The 23,176-nt window shown below is 47.4% G+C and overlaps 2 protein-coding genes across 8 annotated transcripts; both read right to left on the reverse strand.

Moving 5' to 3' along the window:
- Positions 1-5,271: 5,271 nt before the first annotated feature.
- Positions 5,272-16,173, reverse strand: PIGO (phosphatidylinositol glycan anchor biosynthesis class O). 7 transcript variants are annotated; one of them, XM_020977126.1, is made up of 11 exons: positions 16,072-16,173; positions 13,641-14,140; positions 12,358-12,501; positions 11,919-11,994; positions 11,091-11,250; positions 10,522-10,701; positions 8,719-10,243; positions 8,068-8,274; positions 7,531-7,739; positions 6,450-6,520; positions 5,272-5,981 (listed from the first exon to the last, which is right to left on the reverse strand). In XM_020977126.1, the coding sequence occupies exons 2-11, from the start codon at positions 14,137-14,139 to the stop codon at positions 5,852-5,854; spliced, it is 3,201 nt and encodes a 1,066-aa protein (XP_020832785.1). In that variant the 5' UTR covers position 14,140; positions 16,072-16,173; the 3' UTR covers positions 5,272-5,851. The 7 variants fall into 7 exon arrangements, with proteins under 7 accessions (XP_020832785.1, XP_020832782.1, XP_020832783.1 ...); XM_020977123.1 differs by having other exon boundaries at positions 11,919-12,042; XM_020977124.2 differs by lacking the exon at positions 16,072-16,173 and adding an exon at positions 15,878-16,065 and having other exon boundaries at positions 11,919-12,042.
- Positions 16,174-17,441: 1,268 nt separating this feature from the next.
- On the reverse strand, positions 17,442-21,807 carry STOML2 (stomatin like 2). The gene is made up of 10 exons (XM_020977143.2): positions 21,691-21,807; positions 20,760-20,897; positions 20,354-20,453; positions 19,954-20,012; positions 19,766-19,867; positions 19,418-19,552; positions 18,920-19,064; positions 18,721-18,800; positions 18,241-18,369; positions 17,442-17,754 (listed from the first exon to the last, which is right to left on the reverse strand). Exons 1-10 carry the CDS (start codon positions 21,733-21,735, stop codon positions 17,617-17,619), a joined length of 1,071 nt encoding a protein of 356 aa, XP_020832802.1. The 5' UTR covers positions 21,736-21,807; the 3' UTR covers positions 17,442-17,616.
- Between the last annotated feature and the right edge of the window lie 1,369 nt (positions 21,808-23,176).

The raw sequence follows: 23,176 nt of genomic DNA on the forward strand, positions 1-23,176 counted from the left end.
GGGCAGCTATAATATCCTAGTGGACAGAGCACTGGCTCTGGAGTCAGGAGAACCCGAGTTCAAATCCTGCCTCAGACACATTAAGAACTCACTAGCTGTGTGACTCTGGGTAAGTCACTTAACACCATTTGCCTCACTAAAAAAAAAAACTAAACCAAAAACAAGAAAACCACATTATAACATAGGGGCAGCTAGGTGGCACAGTCAGTAGAGCACCGTCCCTGAAGTCAGAAGGACCTGAGTTCAAATCCGGTCTTGGACCAAACACTTGACACTTACTAGCTGTGTGACCCTGGGCAAGTCACTTAACCCCAAATGCCTAAAAAAAAAGCACAGCCCTGGCTACCCTTCTAAGTGGAGGATCTAATTTCCCTTGAAATTTTCTGGATCTATAGACACCAAGATATATAAGTGCTAACTAAAACATAGGTGCCCCCAAATTCCCTTCTCTCTTGCACCTATGAAGATACAGAACAACTTTTTCAAACTTTTAGGATCAAAAGTCCTCGCTTCTGAAAGGTGAGTTTGGGTCCCATAGGGTCAATGCTTCATTCATTAGCATGCTATTGCAATTCTTCAAGAAAGAAGTAATGAGTGCCAGAATTAGACCAATAACAATGCGCATAGAAAGTAGTGATTGGAGAGACATTACAAAATAAGGATAGACAAGATTTGGTCACTGATTGGATGTGCGGATTGTTAGGAGAAACCAAATATGATATTGAAGTTTCAACTTTGAGTGACTGAGTATGCCATTGCTAGGAAAAAGGAAGTCACAGAATGACAAAATCTCAAACTTGGAAGGGACCCAACCTGTACCTGAAAGAATTCTCTCCATGACACCGCCTACAAGTGGTCATCTGGCTGTCTAAAGACTTCTGAGGGGAGCACAATAACTACCAAGGTAACCACTCAATGTGGGATTACCCATAATTATTAGAAGTTTTTTCCTAACATCAAACCCAAAGCTGACTCTCCCATTGTTCCTAGTTTTATCCTACAGGCCAAAAAACAGGCTTGGTCCCTCCTCCACATGACAGCCCTTCAGATATTCAAAGACGGCCAACATATACCTACCAACCATATACCTAAAGAAGCTTCTCTTCTTTAGGTCAAAAGTCCAGTTCCGTAAAGCAATCCTCACATGGCTTCATCTTAGAGACAATCATCATTTCAATCACAATTCTCTAAAGTCTAGACACTACAGGTCGTCAAGATCCTTCCCAATACATGGTCCCCAGAAAGGAACATAATACTCAGTTCAACAAAACATTTACCTACAATAGGACTATCATACTTCTTCATGTTCTGGACACTCTGATTCTCAATGTGGTCTACTTGGCTACTATGTTACACTGTTGATTTTGAGATGCAAGGTCACTAAAAGTTGCAGATCTTTTCCACACAAACTGATTTTTAGCTATGCCTCCTTCCTTTTTGTAATTGTGAAAATAATTTTTGGATCTAAGTGTGATAGGATTAGCAGTTTTCCAGTGTAGCCTCTCTGACCCTGATATAACTTTCTACCCTCCATGCAACCTGATTGACTTCAGTATTCCTAATTCAGCTTCCTAGTCTAGGGGCATAAAAGGTCCCATGCACAAGTAGTAGGCATTTCTCAGACTTGGTGAGTACCTGAGATGTCACTAGCCACCATGCTCTAATGACTGATTGACTGCATGAGTTTCCAGATGGAGATAAGGGTCTATGACCAGAAAAGCTAGTGCCAATGTATCCTTGTTGCATATCCTTGCTGTACTAGGGCAAAGTAAAACTCCTTTGCTAAACATTCAGCAACTCGCAAGTGCTTCATTTTGTCCCAACATTGAGCCTAAACTAAGAGAATGTTCACTTGATCGAGTCCTTTCTATACCATCTAGTATCAGATTTTACATTTGTTTCTATTACAAGCCTAGAATCACAGCTAGAACACGTTAGAGATTATCTAGTACAATTCATGCCTTGGCAGAAATACCCTCCACATCCTTGAGAAGTGATCTTCCATGATAATTGAGGACCTCCAGTAAAGGGAAACTCAGTACTATATCATTTTTAGAGTCTACCTCATTTTTAGACAGTTCTATTGCAAAATGTGTCCTTTCGGGGCAGCTAGGTGGTGCAGTGGATAGAGCACTGGCTGGCCCTGGAGTCAGGAGGACGTGAGTTCAAATCCAGCCTCAAACATGTAACACTCACTAGCTGTGTGACTATGGGCAAGTCACTTAACCCCACTGCCTACCTTTTAAAAAAAATTGTCCTTTTGTTGATGTAAAATATAGCTTTTAGCTTCTTCAATCTCAGGCAAACTGGAATAAGTCTGATTGCTCTTCAACACAAGCCTTCAAACAAACAATAATGATGTCTCCCCTCACCACTATTGTTGTATCCTATAGTGTAGACATCGCCAGTTCCTACAACTTAGTTTCCTTTTCATGGTATGGTTCTAGGTCACTTTGCCATCTGACATCACCTTCTTCTGGCGCTTGTTAATGTTCTTCCTAAAACGTAGCCCCAGAACTGAACACAATACTCCAGGTATGGTCTGACCAGAGCAGAAAATTGGGAGACAATCATCTTTCTTGACAAAAAAAATTTTTCTTCACAAAAAAGTCTTTTTCTTCAGCCTTAAGATCATATTGTGTGCCTTATCTAACTATAGAGTAAGTGGTAAGGCTAGAGGGGACTGACTTACTAGGAATGTGCCTAACATATGGCGCTGATTCACAATCCGAAAAGGTCCATCCTCTGAATGGGCATTTTCTTTTAAATTGACCTTAAGGGTCATAACAGATGAATAATCAAGAATATCAGCTTGGTGGAAGCAGAAGGGGCACAAAATATAGCCACTGGTTACAACTTGAGAAAAGGGACAGTAAGCATCCATAAATCATGCAACTCTAGAACGGTATTTAAAGAGCACTAGACAGGGTTAGGAGACGGGTTCTAAACTTGGGTCTTGCCACTAATTCAGTGTGATTTTACGCAAGTTACTTCCTATATGAGACTATATAATCTCTAAATTCCCTTCCAAGTTTCACATTTCGAGGCAGACAGTCCTGCAATTCCATCTCAACTTCTCCCAAAATCAGACTCCATGAAGCTACTTTTTACTACTAGGTGGGACTCTGACTCAGTAACAATCATCTGCCTCATAATCCCAAAGATGGCTGCCATTGGCCAAGTTGGAAAGGACATATTTGATGTATCCTAGACTTTAAAAAAACACCATCAAATGTTCTCATTTGGGGGTCAAACTGGATTAACTTCAATATAATCTAGCATCTCCAGCACACAAAAAGCACCAACTTTTCCTCCTATAACCATGTCCTCTGAATCCCTAAGTGTCACAAGGCCCTAAGACAGCAATAGAAGAGGCAGGTAACCTCCATCCCCAAAGGTCTCACTTGAGGACACTGGAGCCAAGAACGTGGTCAATATCCACACTATAAGGCTCCAGTGTGGCTGGTGTAGCTGCCTCTCTCCTCATTTGCTGAGTACTACACTATCAAATCTAGTGAGGCTCACCTATGGGTTTGTGTACTGCTCCAATAACACAGTCCTATAAAAGGCTGAAGAAAGGAAAGGCCAAGTCTCCGGGATAGCAATTTTTAAGCTAGGTTCCATGAATCTGTTTATAGAAACATTTTTATAACTGTATTTCAATATAACTTGTTTCTTTGAAATCCTATGTATTTTACTTTATGCATTTAAAAACATTATTCTGAGGGGTCCATAGGCTCCATTAGACAGCTAGTGGTCCATGACAAAAACATTTTAAGATTACCTGCTTTAGCCCATCCCCTTTCCTTTTGCTTCTTTCTTGAACCTCCAGACACAACTCCCTATATTTTGAGATGTAGGACTAAATTTCATCTTATAAGTGGCTCAGCATTTTAGCCTATCAAGATGATTTTTGGATTTTGACTGTGATATAACATGTTAGCTATCCATCTCAGATTTCTATTTCTAGTCTATTTAATAAGCATGTCATCACCCGTATAATTTATAAAAATGTTGAATAGTGCAGGATAAGGACAGATCCCTGGAGTGAATCCTCCAAATTGACACCAGTCCATTACCAACTACTCTTTTGAGTCTAATCCACACTTCTTACTCATCAGGGTAGCATGATTGCCAATTTAAATAAATCAACTTACCTCTCTGGGTGTCAGTTTCTTTATCAGCTCAGTGGCACAGCAATAGAATTTTAAACTCAGGACAACCTGAGTTTGAAGCTTAAAACTCTTACTAGCTCTATGACTTTGTTTGCCTCAGTTTCCTCAATGTAAAATGGAAATAATAGCACCTACCTCCCAGAGTTGTTGTGAGGATCAAATGAGATAGCATTTGTAAAGATCCTAGTATAGCACTTGGCACATAGTAGGTGCTTCACACTTGTTCCCCTCTCCCCCAAACTCCATAAACTTGAGAGGGTTGGACTAGAGGTTATTTATTTATCCTTACGTTCCTTTTGTAGATTTTTGCACAGTAGGCACATAAACATTTGAATGACTGAAATGAAGATAAAGCTGAGAGGGCTAAGTTGTAGCCAGATGGTGGAGTGTTTTCAGGAATTTACAACAGGCAACAGGGAGCTAAGGAAGACTAAATTTTAAGTAGGTAGGTGTTGTAAAGCTTTTTACAAGATTATCATAAGATCATAGATTTGGAGATAAGAGACCTTAGCAATCAGCTATTCCCTCATTTTAAAGATGAGGAAATTCAGAGCCAGTGGGAAGTTATTTACCCTAGGTCAGACAAGTAGTAAGTACCCATTAAAGGGTGCAGGATGTCATGGAGAAGGGAGAGCCTGAAGACAGGGAGGCACGTTAAACCAGTGCAGAAATTGAGATGAAGGGAATGAGGGCCTGGACTCGGGTAGTAACAATGAGAGCGAAGGAGACTCATGTTGTTCTCTAATTCTGTGACTCTTATTCTCCCACCCAGCATGTCCCATCCCTACCCTCTACTCCTCTCCCCCTCCAAAATGTGAACTTCCTAATGGTAGGGCCTGAGCCTTCTTTTGTGATATCCACAGCATAACCTCATATGGTGTCCATACTGAGTGTGGGTACTAAGCAGATTCATTGAATTGAAGACAGTGAGGGGTACAGACCCTGGGGGTGGGGGTGGATATACTGCAATATAGCATGGAGGAAGCTAACTAGGACAAGACAGAAACTGTGTACAGACAGTATTCCTTCCCAACAAAGTCCCACCCCATAGAACAGAAGTACCTTCCTTCCAGCATCTCTCTTTCTTTCACACATACACATTTCTCCAGTGTTTTATTTCACTCTGGGCATACACAGCAGCTCACTTCCCCCACCAGGCCCCCACCCAGATTTCTTCAGTGCCTCAGGTTTACATTAACCCAATCTCATTTAGGGAAAGGCAGAGTCATTTTGCTTGGTCAGGCTAAGAAGAGAAAATCAATGGAGAGAACAGGGTCAGGCCCAAAGCTTCTACATAGCTGCTTGGCCTGTTCCAATGCTTCCAGAAGAGAGACAATTTCAGCACAGACCTGAGTTCTCTGCCTCTCTCCAATCCTGAATATGAAAACCCCAGTGAAGTCACTGCTACGATCTGGCTCCACAAGCATGTGACCCATTGTTACAAACCCCCTGAGAGTGAGGTACACACTCTGTCTAGAATAGAGGATGCTGGTGACCCAGCTACAAGCAGGGCAGTACAGGTCTCCACAGAAGTGGGTTGAGTCCCAGCCAGAGGTCCTGCTCAGCATGTTGTCTCAAACCTAGAACTGTACGACAAGCCATGTAGAGGTGAACCCAGGGTTTACTTGCCCTGGGGGTATGAGGGAAGATTGATCCCAAGGTCATGGTGACAAAAGCTACCTCTCCTGGGACAGAATGAGCTGCTTGAACCAGGACCCCACAGCTCTGTCTACCCACATCACCAGGGCCACACCTAGTAGGAGCGCTAGGCTGCTCACCACAAAACCCACAGCTTCAAAGATGAACCTACAAGCAGAGAAGCAGGGGCATTAGGATGGTGTACCATGGTAGAAGACATTAGTAGAAACTGGTAGGATTAATGGAGGCTAGCCTTTTCCGCCCATTCTCTCTCCCTCCTTATTCTGACATTCACCAGGCCACTAATACCCCTCTTCCAGAAGATACCTCTCTACTTTCCCTTTATTTTGTGTCTGAGCAGACTGATACCCAAATCAAATCTTCCACCCATCTTCTTCTTCTTCTTCTTTTTTTTTTTTTTTAGGCAATTGGGGTTAAGTGACTTGCCCAGGGTCATACAGCTAGTAAGTGTCAAGTGTTTGGTCTGAGGCCGGATTTGAACTCAGGTCCTCCTGACTTCAGGGCTGGTGCTCTATCCACTGCACCACCTAACTGCCCCCTCCACCTATCTTCTCATCTAACTCTGGGACCTCCCCTCCAACCTATATTCCTCCCTCATTAAGAACACCCACTCACTTGGGAGCAAACACCTTCCAGACCATGAGATGCCTTCGAAGTATGGAAGCTGCCAGAACACAGGCTAAGACCTGGAGGGGAAGAGGGAATGGGGAAGAGAAGAATGAGGATAACTAGGATGGGGGATGGAAGTGTAAAAAGGCAGAGAAAAATGAGAGGTGAAACTCTCATGTCAGCATGAGGAAAAAAGCAGAAGTGCATATCATAAAAGGAGCAGTGACTCATACTCTGCGGGCCCAGGTTCTACTCCTGACTTGTCTACTAACTTACTGTGTGATCTCAGGCAAGTCACTTAACCACATGAATCATAGCCACCTCATGGATAAAATAGTAATTTTGAGAGTTCTTTTAAAATTCTGCAATTCTTCATTTCTAGTGCTCAGAGCCCCTGCCTCCTGGGAATAATGCTAAACAAAATACTGCCCCCTCACTTTGAGAAAGAATTGAGTGAAGAATCTGTACTCCGACCCCTTGGGGGTGTGGATCACAAGCTCTGGTTTCCCTGTTCAGCTGAAGGACTCTCCATACACCACTAGCTGGGTCTGGATCATGGTGAGGTAGAGAAAGAATTAGACTCAGAGACAAGAGATCTGTATTACAGTCTCTGTTCTACCACTGACTCAATATGTACTCTTGGAGAAATGACAGGCACCTCAGCTTCCTTACCTGTAAGTTGGAGAAAATTATTTTGGTCCTTTCTTATAGGAAGACTGAGAGAAGCTATTTCAACGAGCTTAGAAAACTGTAGTGACTGATAGCGAAGCATGCCTCCTCCCTCTTTGCAGAGAGTTGGCACACAATAGATCCAGAATGAGGTATAAACTGTCAGACAACACCAATGTGTTGATTTGTTTCATTTGATGGTACTTACTTGTTTTAAGAGAGAGTTGTAGTGGGAGGGAGGAGTCACTAGGAAGTGACAGTGATTTTTTTTTCCAAAAGCACCAACAGAGCATAAAAAAACCAAAATAACCAATTGTGAAGTGGTATGTAAAAGTTAAGAATCACTAACTCTTTAGCTTTCCTCTCTCAAAATCCCCAGCCATACCACTTAACAGCATTACCAGTTAATCATACCTACCTGTATACCTAGGATGAAGAGGTACTTGAGGCCCAGCTGCAGGAGAGCAGCATTGAAACAATGAGGGGCATCTCTGAGACGCATCTCCATCAAGGGCTCCTCCTCCTTCTCTCTCTCCACCTCAGCCCCACTCGCTAGGGCCTTCTTTTTCTTCGTAGACCCTTGGCCCTCACACACAAAGGGCCAGAGCAAGAGCAGCGGGCAGCCAACTGCCTCCGGGGGTGAGGGAAACACAGGTCTGGGTTACCCTGGGTTCCAGGAACAAGCCTTGATTCCCACAGGACAGCCCCACCCTGACAATTCTGTGCTTTAGCCAGATCAGGCGGGGAGGCTTCAGAAAGGAGCTTCCAAGGGGCCTGTGTCTCATCATTCCTTGGCCAGAGTCTTACCTATTGAGCAACTGAGATTAAAGGATGGACAGAAACAACAAGGTTTTTCCCTCTAACCTTGTGCCACTTAGGTGGGACTACCACCACTCCCCTCTAGAGTCTTGGGCTCAGTCCTAGGAGAAGGATCAGAGGTTGGGGGATGAGATACCTGAAAAAAGAAGGTGGGAGGCAAAGGTGTTGGCCCCCACGAGCACAGCAGGCAGCAGAGGGGATGAACCATGCCCCTCAGGAAAGCCCACAAAGGCAGCATTCCAGTGGATAGCTGGAAAGACAGGTTGATGGCCTGTGGAATAGAAGGTCTGAGTAGCTGTGAGAGCCCAAGCGGAGATGGCTAGCCATGGCACTGAGAAGGGACCTGGAAAGAGACATACAACTCATCATCTTAATACTGTTAGCCTGACCCCCAACAATGTCACCACCCCACCACCACAATGTCACATGACTGCCCTGTACTCTTGCTACTTGAACATTACTTCCTATACTCTGATCCTACCCCCACTTTGCATCTGCCTCCTACGCCTAGTCACCCTGATCCAACACCCCCAACCCCAAAGTCACAGTTGTACACAAATGGTCACCTAACCGCCAGAGAATCAGTAGGGTACAACTTCTCCAAAGGAAGCAGTCCTGGTTGGGGCAGGGAGTGGGCAGAGGTGTGGAACAGGGGGGCAGTGCTTGATCCCTTCTTTCTCCCAACCTCTACTCCAGCCTGGTTGGTTCACCTGGGTGTGTAGCTGTCCCAAGGGAAGGAGATGGATATTCTAGGGAAATCTACAGACAAGACACCCTTGCTACCTACCAGAACTTCCAGCTGGGTTCCCAATAGCAGTGGCGAGCAGCTGCAAGAGTAGGAAACTCTGCAGGAAGAGGATCAGGAAGGCAAGGCTGATCCGCTCAGTGTGCAGCAGAAGCAGCGGGAAGGCCAGCAGGGCAAGGGCGGTCACCACGGCGGCAGAGTACACACTCCCCAGCCCATAGGCAGCCAGTGCCATTGGTGTCTGGCTCCCACCCCCGGCCAGCTTTCCCCTCAGTGCGTCCTGCATTCGACGGTAGATCTGAGGGACCACGTAGTCCAGGTCAGCCTGGGAGGCCGGGGGTCCCACAAAAGGGACAACGATGGGGTTGGAGCTACTTGCCCCAGTCTTGACCAATACTGTGACTGGCTGCCAAAGCAGCAGCCCTAGCCCAAGGGCTGCCAGACCCAGTACAGCCCGTGGCAACCCTACCACAGCTCCAGACACCAGGGCTTGTAGCCTGGGGGGTGCCTCATCTGAGCCTGAGGCCAATGCCCAGTGGGCAGCAGTGCCCAGTGCCATCAGTGGCAATCCCCAGCGCACAAAGAGGACCGGAGGTGCCGGGCTGTTAAGATTCCCACAGCGGCGCAGCCAAAACCGTACAGATAGGACCAGGACTCCTAGTGCCCCTAGACACGCCCCATACCAGAGGTTCTTGGCCTGGCCACCATCCATTGCGGCTAGAGGAGCTAACCAGGGTGATGACTGGCAAACAGGTGTTTCTTCTGGGCAGCGAAGGAAGAGACTAGACAGGCGTACACACAGGAGTAGGCCAACCAGTAGCCCCAGAGCCCGTGGACCCTCCCGCCGTGCCATAGATACTGTGGGGGAGCTGAGGCAAGGAGCTGTGGGCCAGCCCCCCAGGAGCCGGCCCTCCCAGTGCAGCTGAGCCACTAGAAACAGGGACAGTGAACGCAAAAGGAAGGGGGCTGCCCGGGCCTCAGCCAGGATGAAGCTGTCAGAAAAGAGGGCAGCCGAGCGGAGAAACAGGAGCACCAAGATGGGCAAAGGGCCTGGGAGAATGATTGCCATTGGTGGCCTCCCCCTTGACTTTAAATTCCACAAGAAGGCTACGAGGGAGGTGGCTGCAGCCCCTGCAGACAACAGAGCTGGCTCTAGCCCGCTCCCACCTGCCATCAGTCCCCCAGCTAGCAAGGCAGACCCTGCCAGACCCCAAGCCACAGACTTTAGGAGCAGACAGTGGAAAGGGAAGTCAGGGGAGCTGGCGAGCCCAGAGGTCACTAGGCAGAGAAGGCAGGTGGAGGCCAGGAGTACGGTGCCCCCTATCATTCGGGCTGGGCGGAATTGAGCCCACGTCTCTGTGCAGGCTGTCCGCGCCCCCCGCAAGAACAATCTCAGCTGGGAGATCAGAGCCTGTATGTCAGCCTCTCTGACCTCTTCAGTCTTCAGCTGATCTAGCAGTCGCTCATACTCAGAGGATGCAGAGGAGAAGAGGTTCTGAAGGCGCTGTAGCTCCTCAGGGGGCAAGTCCTGAGCAGCTAGTGAGTAAGCATGAAGAAAGCGGGATACCTGGAAGGGAACATGGAACAAAATGAAAAGACAGTTTTACAAGGCATAGGATGGGAGTGAAGGGGGAATAAAACAGAAATGAACAGATGTCCAGAGAGCCCCAGGGCTAGAACCCACACCTCCTATGGGGTGAGGAGGGACAGAAATAGGTCAGGAGTTGATGGTCAGAGGAAGTATGAGGATGACAGGGTCATCATCAGGGTTTCTGTTCAGGTTCCTAACTCCTGGGTCTCTAATTTGACATAACCCCTGTTTCTAGGGAGCACCAGCCCCTCTACCTGTTGGGCATTGAGATGGTAGGCAGAGGCCTGGGCAAGAGCTGTAGCAAGAGGCTGGGTATCTCCTTCTCCTGAAAACAGGTCCACCATCACCTCTCCTATGTTTCCAAAAGGTATGGGCAGGCCAAGCAGAAGAGCCAGCGTTGGCACCAGGTTCACCTGGGGAACCGCTTCTGGGTCCTGGAGGCAATAAAACCAGAGGAAGGAATGCATCAGTGGAAAGGGAGGAGGGAAAAGGTGAGGGAAAAGGCCCCTTCGTAGTCCTAGCTTAGAATAAAATGATGGGGAATGGGGAAAAGAGCATTTAAAGGTGACAGAGATGAGTAGGAGTGATGGGAGGCAGAGTATCTAGAGAGAAAGGGGAAGTGATGGGAAGGTGGTAGAAGCATGGGGAGAGCAAGATGATATGTAGAGAAGGAGGTAATATGGAGGAGGCTTGTTAATTGTGGAGAAGCGGGTGAAACAGTCCTCTAAAGGACACTGAGATCAGAAAAAGAAAAAGAGTTCAAGGGGACCAAAAGGAAATAGGAGAGACCCAGGCAAGGGAACTAATGGTTTATTGCACTTACTTTCAGGGGCGCCCTGGGGAAAAGAGGCAAAGGGCTGTAGAGAAACAGTGCAGCCATGACTTCCAGCTTGCTGTCTCCACCATGGTCTCCTGTCTCTGTCATGCCATGATCTCCAGCCACCACCAGCAGTGTATCATTCTCCAGTCGCTCCACAAGGGTCCTGATTGCAGGGCACCAAACAGTGGGGAAAGAGAAGGGGCTACTGGGAAGATCCTAGACTGGGTACAATCATCCCTTAACCCCCGGCAGTCCTTAAAAGATCATTCTCAGGAATTTGTAGTTTTACAAAGTACTGTTACCTTGTTTAACTCTTACATGACAACTCTACGAAGCAAGAAAGGCAAACTGTTTTCCTATGTCACATATAAAGAAACTGAGGTCCAGAGAAGTTAACTGCTCTGTCTAAAGTCCCACAGGTAATTAGGTCCCATGACCCTCTGGCTAATTTTCTATGGGACCCAACTTATTCAGTGAGTAGAAGGAACCCAAATAAACATGAACTCTTGAGCTTCAGAAAGAGGAGATCAGTGGCAGTAATTAGTGTGGACAGCAGAGTATTTGCCAAAGTCTGAGCAATGAATGTCTGGTACCACGAGAACTTCAATAGAGACCCAACAGATACACAGAGATCTTCTCCCTCCCCCCAACCCTACTCCCACACCATTTCTCCCCCAGGGAGAGGAAGGCAGTCTCTCTGACCAGATAATACTCTACTCCAAACTACCCCCTACCACACAAACACACACACTTTACAGCCTACTATCTCTGCCCCATAATCAATTGGGTCCTGCCTCCTGCCCACAATAAAACTTCTCTAGTACAACTTACTGAAGCATCTGGTCCATCTGGTTGAGCTTCTTGGCCATCTCAGGATGGTGGGGACCATGTTTGTGGCCACAGTGATCTACACCCAGGAAGTGAGCAATCAGCAGGTCCCAGTTATCTCTGTCCACTGTAGAGACCAACACTGAGAAAAATAGCCTGATACCCTTCCTCAATTTCCCAGCCTTTAATATTCCTCTACCAATGGACACTGATTCCAGTCCTTATTACCCAGAGCAGTACCATCCAGAGGACCCTCAAAGCATCACATCCTTGCCCTTCTACATATTGTAGCTCAAAATCAGATCCAATATATGTTTGACCTATTTCACAAATTGAGTATTGGCACTAGCTTCTCAGAATAGGACCCAAATTTAAGACTAGTCTATCCCCACCCCTCCCTTCCAACAGAGTCTAAGCCTGGATCCCAGTTGAGACTGCTCACTGGTAGGGTACAGGTGCTCCAGAATGCCATTGTCCACAGTGTGTAGATCTTTAACATTGAAGGATGGGAAGAAGAAGGCTTCAGAGAAAGCTCCTGGGAACAAGCCCTTCCAAGTGTCATCCCCCATGAAGACCACTCGTTTCCCTGAAGCATTGGGAGAGTTAGGAAGATGTTAGGCATTAAGCAATGGATGGAACCATTCAAAGATTGTTTTATAGTGTGGCCTCATTCTACAGTTCCCTCTTTTTTCCTTCTCCCACCAATACAAATCTTCTGCTCTAGCCATGTTAGTCTTATCACAGGTTCACTGTCCTTATACCACTGCCTTTGCTTGCACCATTCACACTATCTGTAATGTCTTGCTTATCCAAATCTTAAGCATCACTAAAAATGCAATTCAAATCGTACCTCCTACATGAAGCCTTACTAGCTATCCCAATCCACTGTAATCTCTCATTCCAAATATTTATAGTAATTCTAGCCTGATAAAACATAATTTTAAAATACTACCACATAAGTACTAAGTTATATCAGTCAACAACCAAAAACAGTCCTGTCCATCAAAGAGCTTATATTTCTTTTATTGTTCTCTAATTGTTTTATAAATCATTTCCCTCAACTATGCTGTAAATTCCTTGGGAGCAGGGACCATACCCTTATTGCAGCAATTGCCTGAACAAAGCTTAGCACAGGGCTAGGTACACATCAGGGACTCAAATTACCTGATAAGGTGTAGAGAGGCAGATAAAATAGAAGGAAAGAAGCCCTAGACAAAGAAGAAAGTGGAGATTCTGTGATGGTAAAGGGAAGGGAACACATAAAGAGGGAAGGGAAGATATGAGAGAATCTATGTAGTATACTAGAAGAAGCATGAGATGGGAAGTAAGAACACATGGGTTCTAGTCACAGCTCTTCCACAAATTAGCTGTGTGATCTTAGGCAAATCACTTCATCTGACTAGGCCTAGTTCATCCATAAAATGAGAGGGTTCCAGATCAGAGGTTCTTCTATGTTTTTGCATGTTATGGACCTCTTCATCAGTCTGGTAAAGCCCATGAAGCTTTTCTTAGACTAATGTTTTTAAATGCATAAAATACATATGATTACAAAGAAAATCAATTATATTTAATACAGTCAACAAATATATGTATATTTTAAAAGTTCATGGACCTCAGGCAAGGAGGCTAAATTAAAAGAAATATACTGTTTAGTATAGTTTAGACACTAGTGACTAAAAGAACCACAGGAGGTTACCTAACATTCCATAACCTTATTAGACTGACCAGTGTTGTTGAGCTGAGCAATGAGGTTATCTTCTTGGATCGCATAACTAGCAAAGTTGCTCCCGGCATCAATGAAGGTAGGTAAAGAGCCTGTAGTGAGGGCCTTGAGTCGTTGCATGGTGGTGGTGGGTGGGTCAGCCAGGAACCGGTAGAGACGAGCATGTTGTGGCTGGGCTTCCAGAAGGCGCTGTATGGAGCCCAGCCTTCCTAGGAAAGGTTGTGGGGCAGGAAGGCCACCTGGCCAAGGTTGCACAAAATCGAATCGTAGTGCATCTATCAGCACTATCACAGCTCGGGAAAATCGAGGAGCTGTCCAGCAGGCCCCTGGCTCACCACGGCCACCTCCCACCAGAGGTCCCTTTCCAGGCAACTCCTGACAGATGCTATGATTGGTAAGCTCCAGCCGGGTGAGCAGGAAGCCACTGGTGAAGAGAGCAATGCCAGCATAAAAGAGGAAGCAGACCCAGGCCAGGAAAAGAAGTACCAGGGCCTTCAGCATTCTAGAAGTCAGGAAGACAGACACACATTACTTAGGTTCTCACTGCTTACTCAAACTCTTGTGCAATCTCTCACTCCTTCAACCTCTCCCTCCCTCTCTATCTCTTTCTTCCCCTACCTGTTCCCCCTTCTTCCACCTCTCTGCCACTCTCATGTAAATCTTCCAAGACAGGCCAGTCAAGGACACTTAAGGTACAGAAAACAGGTTCTCCCTTCAATTAAATTCCAGTTGAAAGCCACTACCTAACAAGCCTTCCTTGCGCCCATTCTCTAACTCAACAATACAATGTCACCTTCCATTCCAAGTTCACTGGATTATTATAATTTTTGTATACAAATAATTATATCCTGCTTCAACAATGGCATGGGCTGTCTCATTCCGTGCCTCAGTTTTCATTTCTGTAAAATTGACTAGATGGCCTCTATGGTACCTTCTTGCTCTAGACCTATGATCTAATAATTCCCATCAGGCCTGAGGAATTCCTCATTGTGAGGTCCTCCTTACTATTCTTTGATTAGAAATCATCTATTATAGCAATTGGACCTACACCAAGAAAGCTGGAGATTAGACAAGGATAATTAACAGCACCTACCTCCTGAAGTGGTTGTGAGGATAAAAGCAAAATACATGTCAAGTCCTTTGCAAACCTTAAAGTGTTATGTAAATGCTAGCTATTATAACATTATTATTATTAAACATAAGCTGGCAGTGAAGGTTGGATGATACAAGCTGGCATGTATCTGATTCTTAAATGCAATATTGGCTGGAAAAAGAGAAATGGGTGTTCTGACCATAGGAGACCCTTGTCTGCTTTTACCCCCAATCATGGGATGTAGGATTATCATCTACTACATAAGTAGCATGAAAAAACTGAGATACTCCCTAGTGAGAAGGTGAGGCTCTTTTAACACAGGCTGAACAGCAAGCCTGGGAATGGAATATCACTCCAACAACCACCTCTTCTCTGGGACACGAGACACACAAAAAAAGCGAGATCCCTCTAACCCAAGATGTCCCCATGAATTCTTTCTCCTCTCTCTTAAAACTCTCTCCTCTCTTACCACTCCCTGCCCCACAAACAGGTTTGGGCAGTGCGCAGCATTGGGCCCTAGGCTTTTAATGCTTCCTTAGTAGCACCGCCCTCCCTCCCCTCCTAGGGACCAACCTCTCGGGCGTCAAAGTCACCCTGACCAGTACAGTAAGCATAGGCCACTCCCTCATTTGGAGAAATTAGGCACAAAGAAAGGAACCATTAGGGACAAAGGAGGGGAGCAGAAGGGGGTGAAATAGTGCCCAGGGTAAAGGCTGGTGAAACAGAACCTAAAACACACCAATAGGTGCAGAGGAATGGAATACTTTGAAGAAAGAGGGGGAGGGATGTTGGGGACTAGCGGAGTGATGGAGAGAGTAAGAGGCAGAAACAGCACTGGGGGCTTGGGGTCTTGGGGAGAGATGCTGAGGTCACTGAAGGGGTAGCGGTGAGTGGAGTGCCTTATGTAGGAGACAGAGGGTAGGGTGCAGGGGCATGAAGACACGAAAGGGGAAAGGTGGGGGCACTGAGGGAGGATTATGGGTGAAACAGAAAGGGTATAGCTGGGGGTGCAGAGACACGGAAAGGGGAGAGCTGGGGGGCCCAGAGCGGGGAGGGGCTGGAAGGACGCACGGGCAGGGGGGCGCGGAGGGGCGTGGCGGGGGTAGGGACGCGCGAGAAAGGAAGGCCGAGGACCTTCGAGCACACCTGCGGCAGGAGGGTGACGGAAAAGTGCGCGGCAAAGGAGGGCGGCCGGACGGATGTGCAAACACATTGACCCCAGCTGCCCTCCCCGCCCCAGGGAAGGGGGACGGGAAGCTAGGACTACTAAGGGCCGTCCCTCCCACCCGGCTGGGGGTACCAGGGGCTCCCCGGCGAAATCTCTGGGCACCCTCAGTCACCTATGAGCAGCACAGCAGTCAGCCGGAAGCAGAGCGCCAAGAACCGGAAGTGAAGCTCAGATTCGCCAACCCTCTCTTCCCACCCCCACACACCATAGAGAAGAGGGCAGACAGAGCTAGAGAGGAGCACAGTGCCTGGAGCGCCCCCTCCCGAAGATAGGGATGAGGAGTGATGGAGAGGGACCAGAGGCAGGGAGTCCCAGGGAAAGACTTCCTCCCATAAGTCCTGAGCGGTGGAGGGATCTTTTTTGTCTTCATTCCCAGCAGTTAGCACAGTGCCTGGCAATCGTAAGCACTTAGTAAATGTTTCTTGAATGAACTGTGAGCTGCAACCCATTCTTCACCTCCAAATCACTATTTTAAGTTGAGCAGTGAGGTGACGAAGTTCTCAAAAACTTGAGAGGGTCCCTTCATAACTAGACATTTCTCCATAGGCAGCACTTGTCATGCCTGTGACACCCCAAATGTCTGTACTCTGGCCAAAGCCCTCACTAATTGGGTGTGGAAGGAAAAAGGGCCAAACCCCTCTCTAAATGGGGACAGGAGAAAAGGGATTAAACATGAAGAGTTGTGGCATTTGGGGAGAGGGCTCTGTTCGGTCTCGTCTTCTTTTACATTCCACCAGTGTTTATATGTTCTTTGTCTTGTGTCCAGCCCTAGTTAGGTCACACCTTAAAAACAAAAGGGGAGGAACCCAGAGGCTATTGCAGAAATCAGGGTGGAACAAAGACAGGCTACTTGTGGATCTGGACTAGGCTCCTGGGATGGACATATATGGGAGGTAAATTGATGCAGATGGCTAGTTAGGGTGGGGTTGGTCTTAAATCTGTAGAGAGAGGGAGAACAAAGCTGAGTTTCTAACAGAGATATAGCCACCACAATCCCACCCTCAATAGGCAGTTAATACCCCACAAATTTGACCTCTGATCCAACAGGGCAGCGTGAAACAGAGATTCTTCTCTATGCCCTGCAACACCCAATCCTACAATGGGTAAGAAAGCATGGATTTCAAGGAACAAGAGGAATCCCCACTTTGTACCCCAAGTCTTCTCAGCAGTATGATGCAGACTACAATCCCCAGCATGCATCATGAGTGAGGCTACTCAGCATGCTAGGAAACTAGTCCTCCCCCACAGACAGTTCTGTATGGGAGGAAGACTGAGCAGAATGCAGAGGTGGTGTTGAGAACTTCCAGTGTTCCTTTTAAAACTTCATACCTGCCTACTTGTCACAATGGTATCAACTTCTGAAGAAAAATGCTCCCAAATCCAACATGCATATGGAGTGTGCAGGAGAAGAGCAATCCACGGCCCCACAAACTATAAAACCAGTTTCCTGAATTTCCCCAAACTCCAAGACAACGAGGCTGCTTCTTGCTGCTGTCCCACTAGCTGTGTTTATTACATGATTAGAGTTCAAATAAAAAAATAACCAAAATCTTGGCTGAGGGATCCAGAAGTGTCGAGGGCAGGGGGGCAAGGGGTGGGTCCTGGATCAGAAGCCTTCCCCGGGACTGCCAGGTCCCACAGGCCAAGCCAGGTTTTGCTAACTCAGTTTTACACGCTCCAGCTCTTCATCCAGACCAGTGTTCACACGCTGGGCAGCCCTGATGTTTCCATCAGAGGCTGAACTTGGTGTCTCAGTTGTGGAGGTTTTGGTAAGGGCTCCATACACACCCATAGCCTGGGATTGGAGACAAACAGTTATGAGACTGGGCAGGGGACAGAAGCAAGAAAATGGTGGAATAAGAGGCAGAAATGAAGGAGACATAAAAATGTGAGAGACCAGGGAGAGGAGATGCAAGTGAGTACTGTAGGCAGAGGACACAGTAAAAAACCTTAGGCTTGACTCACTCATAGGCTGAGGGGGAGAAGTGGGGACTATGGTGAAGGGTCATTCATATATCTTGAGGTGGGGAATGGACATTTCATTGGGAAGGAGGCTATCCAACTTGAAAATGGGAAGGACAAGGTCACTGGCTGTCTCTCCAGGAAGATTTAATTCTTTTTGACTGGGGATGTGAACCTTAAAAGTAACGAAGGCCTTTAGGAAAGGGGTGAGAGATGCTGGAAGCAGCATCTAGAGGACATCTCCCTGGAGTGACCCATGAAACTACTTCGGTTTCTGGTAGAATTCGGCTAAAATGGGGATGTTGGGAGAGACTCTAACCTGAGCCACCATGCTAGTGACATCTCCGGGATTAGAAGGTAGCAGGATGGTGTTGGACTCCTTTGCCAATTTAGAGAAAGCGCTGACATACTGCTCGGCCACTGTTAGGGAGGCTGCTGCATCTCCATTCTGTAGTCACCAGAGGCATGAGGTCAGGAATCACAAGAAGTATAAATAACACAAAGGGTCATGGGAAATGACATCAGGGAATATGGGATAGGTGAGATCAGGAGCCATGGGAAACAGGAAATCAGGGGATCAGAAGGGCATAGAGTCAGAGAACATAGGCTTGGGGATGCATTTTAAGGTTAAGCCATAGGAAGTGGGAGGTCATAGGTCATAGGAGATACGAGGTCAGGTTTACAGGGGACACAGGGTCAAGAGAACCCCCAAAAAGTAGATAGGGGAACACCTGTGGATGTGCTAAAGAAGGAGTCAGGCAAGGAATCTTCTACTTCATCTCCCATTAATTCAACTCACTTGCTGTGTCAGAGCTGATGCCAGGATCCGTATAGCCTCAGCTTTGGCCTTTGCTTTGGCCAGCACCGCACTGGCCTCTCCTGGGGCAGGGAAAAGCTCTCAGTGACAGGACACAGGTAAAACTTGTTCCTAGCCAGTCACTGTAAGGACAGAAGTCTGCCCAGATCAGACCCCCTTCTTTATGCCCACCATCACTGACCAGCTGCCTGGTTGATCTGCTCAGCCTTCTCTGCCTCCGAGGCCAAGATCTGTGCCTGCTTCTTTCCTTCAGCCACATTGATGGCAGATTCCCGAGTTCCCTCTGACTCAAGCACTGTCGCACGTTTCCGACGCTCTGCCTCTACCTGGAAGCAGAGTCGCCCCACCCCAAAGTCACTGAGGGGACAGACCTAGTTCTCAGGCTATTAGGGACAGTGCTCAAACAGAGACATAGTCATACTCTTTCATCCCAAGGTCATCTTGGGAGTAAAGACAGGGCTGAAGGACTCAGATGTGGATAACCATAATCCCAGCTGACATCCCAAAGGATGAAAGAACAGGGACCAGGGGCTAAGAAACAGCAAATCCACTGCCCTTCTCACTAGGCATTTGAACAGGATGGTCCCAGTCTCTGTAACCAAAGAGCCCTCCCAGTTCCTATGGTTTCCAGCTCTGGACTGCCCCACCTTTCCAGGAACCGAGCCCTCACTCCCCGAACCTGCATCTGCATGGACTCCTTGACTCGAGGAGGTACATGGATGTCCTTGATCTCATAGCGGAGGCAGCGGATACCCCAATAATCAGAGGCCTGATTGATGGCATCCACAATGCTGGCATTCAGGGATTCTCGTTCCTGGTATGGGGGAAAGACTATAGGTAACACCTTACCCCACTGGGAGCCCTGTCCTACACAGCAGAGCCAGGCAGACAACCTGACACCCTCCCTTGACTCCCCCTCACATTATCAAGCCACCAGGGGAAGACTAAATAGAGGAAGGTATGTAAAAAAAGGCACCTCTACCCTCTTACCCCCAGTGACCAAAAGCTGTGAACTGACTTCACTCACTCGGAAAACTTTATCCAATGAGAGCTTTCCAAGCTCACTTCTCATGGTTGTCTGGGCCAGCTGGGTGACTGCATATTCTGGATCTTCTACACCATAGCTCGCCTAAGGAAAGGTTTGTGATAGGGAATATGACATCCTAAGATGAGGAGTCACAAAAATTACCCACAAATTTGGAAGTAGGAAGTTACCTTGTAAGGGTCCATGATGCGCAAGTAAAGAACTCCATCAATCTGTAGTGTCACATTGTCTAGGGGTAGAGGAGAGGAGGTCAGGGTCTTCAGGCCTTCAGCCTCTAACCCACAGCTCCACGTTCTCCCTAAAGCACCTCCTTCCCTCCCTGCTGTACCCTTCCCCCCTTCATTTCACTTCTTTCTTCCCTCCTTCGTCTCCCCTATTGTGACCTCAGCTGCTCCGCAGTTCTCCCATGTTCATCATCATATATATTCACATGTTCATTAAGAGTTGCCCATTCATATGTCCTTTTACTCAGTTACATGCATGCATAAATATAGAATAACAGTGGCTGTTCTCTTTTGAGCCTTGGCACCCTCCTTGTGCCTCTTGCCCAAGGAAGGGTGCCCTCCTCACCAAGGGTTACAGCTGACTGTTCGGGTACATTGATGACAATCTCCTTGAGGCTCTGTACATATCGGATTCGATCCAGCACAGGGATTAGGATGTTCAAGCCCTGGTTAAGGATGGAAGGAGGAGTCAGGGGGCCTTGTAGGAATGAAGACCCTGAAGGAACGGTCCCTAACCTAGAGCATTTGGTCCTCAGATGCTTCCAGATAATCCATAGGTGTTGTCTGTTCCATTAGAAAGTGAGCTCCTTGAAAGAAGAGACTGTCACACTTTTCTATTTGTATCCCCATTTCTTAGTATAGTTCTTTGCATATAGTAAGTGCTAAATAAATGCTTTATTCCTTCTTTCATAATCAATGCTTCCCCCAGCTATTTTCCAGGAGTAAAAGGGAAGGAAAAAGGGAAATCTTACCGGTTCCAAAATACGGTGGAATCGACCCATCCGCTCCACTACCCATGCCTCTTGCTGGGGCACAAACAGTACAACTGTATTTCTGGGTAGGCCTGAGGCTGTACGGTGTTGACTGGGGCCCAGCCAGGCTCTGGGACCCTGGAGGAAATAACAATGGATAGGAAGGTATAGAAAAAGAAGATGGGGAGAGTAGGTAAGGAGGAGATTAGAGGTTGGGGACAGCAGGAATCAGATGGGAAAATAACTCATGAGATGGCAAGGTACATTACTGAGAGGGTGGGAAAAGGTGAGTGAAGTTTGCAGCAGAGGGTTGTTGTGCCAGTCAGTGCAGGACGAGAAACGGACACGGAGTGGGATGGTAACAAGAGATGGAAGAGTACGGGTGACAGTGTGACAAAAAGGAGATACAGGCTCACAAATTCATAAATTTTTGGCAGGACCTTAGAGTGCAACCTTTTTCTAAAAAGATGGGGGTGAAGGCATAGGAAAAAAGTAGACGGGGGGGGGCTGCAGGGATGGGAGAAACAAAACAAGGGACACGGGGGTTACAGCAGGGATCCTGAGTATGTAAGAGAAAAGAGAGGAGGTGAGGAATGGCACATGGGAGGCAGAAAAGTGTGAGAGGCAGGGCTGGTGGCACAGGTGGACGCAGGTACGGCAGAACAGGGGCCGGAGAGGCCACTAAGAGCTGTAGCCGTCTAGGGAGAACATCGCCCCCCCCCCCCCGCTCCTCACACACGCCTCCACTCAATCCCACGTGCATGGGGGTGATCTTTGACCCCCTGGTTCTTCCCTTAACAGTCACATATCCCGCCCCCACCTTCCCCAGGTAGTAATGGGAAGAGAGGTACGACCTCTGCCTCCGCTCCCCCGTGATCGTGACCCCACTACTGGGAAAGACCTCAGAGAGAAGGATCAGCCTCTTTCTCACCTTGAGCACGAGGCCCCTGGCCCCCCGCGCCACGCGGACTAGCATCTCCCACCACCGCCACTGCCACAACCTGACCTCCGGAACCAATGAGACTAGGCCTAGAACGGCGCCTCCCTGGTCCCGGAACGCGTGCACCGTCTGATACGCCCCCTCCGGAAACACTTCCTTCTACCGCTTGGTCTCGGAGCCAATCACGGACGCTCGACAGTGCAGGGTTCAAACTCTTCCCCGAAAAGCAAAATCCCTACCGTGACGGGTTCCGGGACTTACTCCTACCCCTCGCTGTTGATCCCTGTCTCAGACTTGCAAGCCCCAACGGAGACAGTTCTCTGGTTTCCGGCCTCATTTGAAGAAGTGTACAGGTGACCTGGAAGGTCAGACGCCTGCATTCTTTCCCTAACCTTTCTCCAAACCTCAGTTTACTCGCCTGGGCCTCTTGATATTGTTGGGGAATGGGGGAGGGGATTGAGGACGCTATGGCGTCCCAGAGAGGCGCTATTTCGTTGCCATAGTAATGGCTTCTTCAGGGGCTGACCGATACCCCTCCCCCACTACCAGTGACTGACCCGGTTCCCCGTTGCCGTAGTGACTGGGCAACCTCAGTTACCCTGGTGACTGGGTCTTGGCTTCGCCTCGCCCCTGGGCTTTCTCTCACCAGAGACAGGGAAGAGCCTTGAGGACCACGCTGGCTCTCCAGATATAGAATCCCCCTTTAAGCAAAAAAGCCAAAACAAAACAAAACAAACAAACAAAGAAAAAAACATGGAGCTGATATCCATTTTCCGTAAGTCCATGTACTGGATTTCCACTTTTTCATTATTTGTCCTGGCGTAATTTAACCAATCGTTCACGTTTGGATTTTTCCCACTCTTCTTTTGTAGCCACTAAACTACCAAATCCTGTTGATTCAGCCATCTCTTGAATCTTTCCCTTCATCTCCAACACCTCTACCCCCTCTCTATTGCTAGAGCTTCCTGCCAGGCCTTCCACAATCTGCACATTATATTGCTAGCCATTTTTCTTCTACTACTCCACACAATATGATCTGTGCTCCTAGAACCTAGACCCTTCACTGCTTCCAGTAAACATACACTTTTCCACATTATTCATGTTGTTCCCTATTCCTGGAATGTTATACTCCCTGCTGAATTCTTACCCATCATTTAAAGCCATTCAAATATCTATTCATTTAAGCCTTTCCCTGTGTTCTACCCTTCCCACCCTCAAGTTGGTTTGCCTTTCCAGTTTTATTTGGCTCAGAGCATCCTTAGGTGTTTGTTATTATTGTCATCTGTCCCTACTTGATTTTGAGCTCTGTGTGGAACATTCAGAAGGATGTGTTTATATTTCTGTGTGACTGAAGAGCAGTACAGGGGACCGTGGTATTAAGGAAGACAGGAACTCAGGAGTCAGGAAGGCAAGGTCAAATCCAGCCTCAGACACTTGTTAGCTGTGACCTCATTTGTAAAATGGGAATAATAATAGC

This window comes from Phascolarctos cinereus, unplaced genomic scaffold (genome assembly GCF_003287225.1).
Source record: "Phascolarctos cinereus isolate Bilbo 61053 unplaced genomic scaffold, phaCin_HiC Scaffold_4;HRSCAF=312, whole genome shotgun sequence".
Classification (NCBI taxonomy): Eukaryota; Metazoa; Chordata; class Mammalia; order Diprotodontia; family Phascolarctidae; genus Phascolarctos; species Phascolarctos cinereus.

Bases quoted from the DNA above. Each gene is read 5' to 3' on its own strand.
- PIGO (XM_020977123.1), bottom strand. From the start codon at position 14,139: ATGCTGAAGGCCCTGGTACTTCTTTTCCTGGCCTGGGTCTGCTTCCTC. The intron at 10,702-11,090 runs GTAAGTGCAATA...TATTGCCTCCAG, and splicing joins TCCCCAGGGCGCCCCTGAAA to GACCCAGAAGCGGTTCCCCA. The intron at 6,521-7,530 runs GTAGGTATGATT...CTTCCCCTCCAG, and splicing joins TCTTCATCCTAGGTATACAG to GTCTTAGCCTGTGTTCTGGC.
- STOML2 (XM_020977143.2), bottom strand. From the start codon at position 21,735: ATGCTAGTCCGCGTGGCGCGGGGGGCCAGGGGCCTCGTGCTCAAG. The intron at 20,898-21,690 runs GTGAGAAAGAGG...TATTTCCTCCAG, and splicing joins CCAGGGGCCTCGTGCTCAAG to GGTCCCAGAGCCTGGCTGGG. The intron at 19,553-19,765 runs GTGAGTGAAGTC...CCCCCATACCAG, and splicing joins CATTGGATAAAGTTTTCCGA to GAACGAGAATCCCTGAATGC.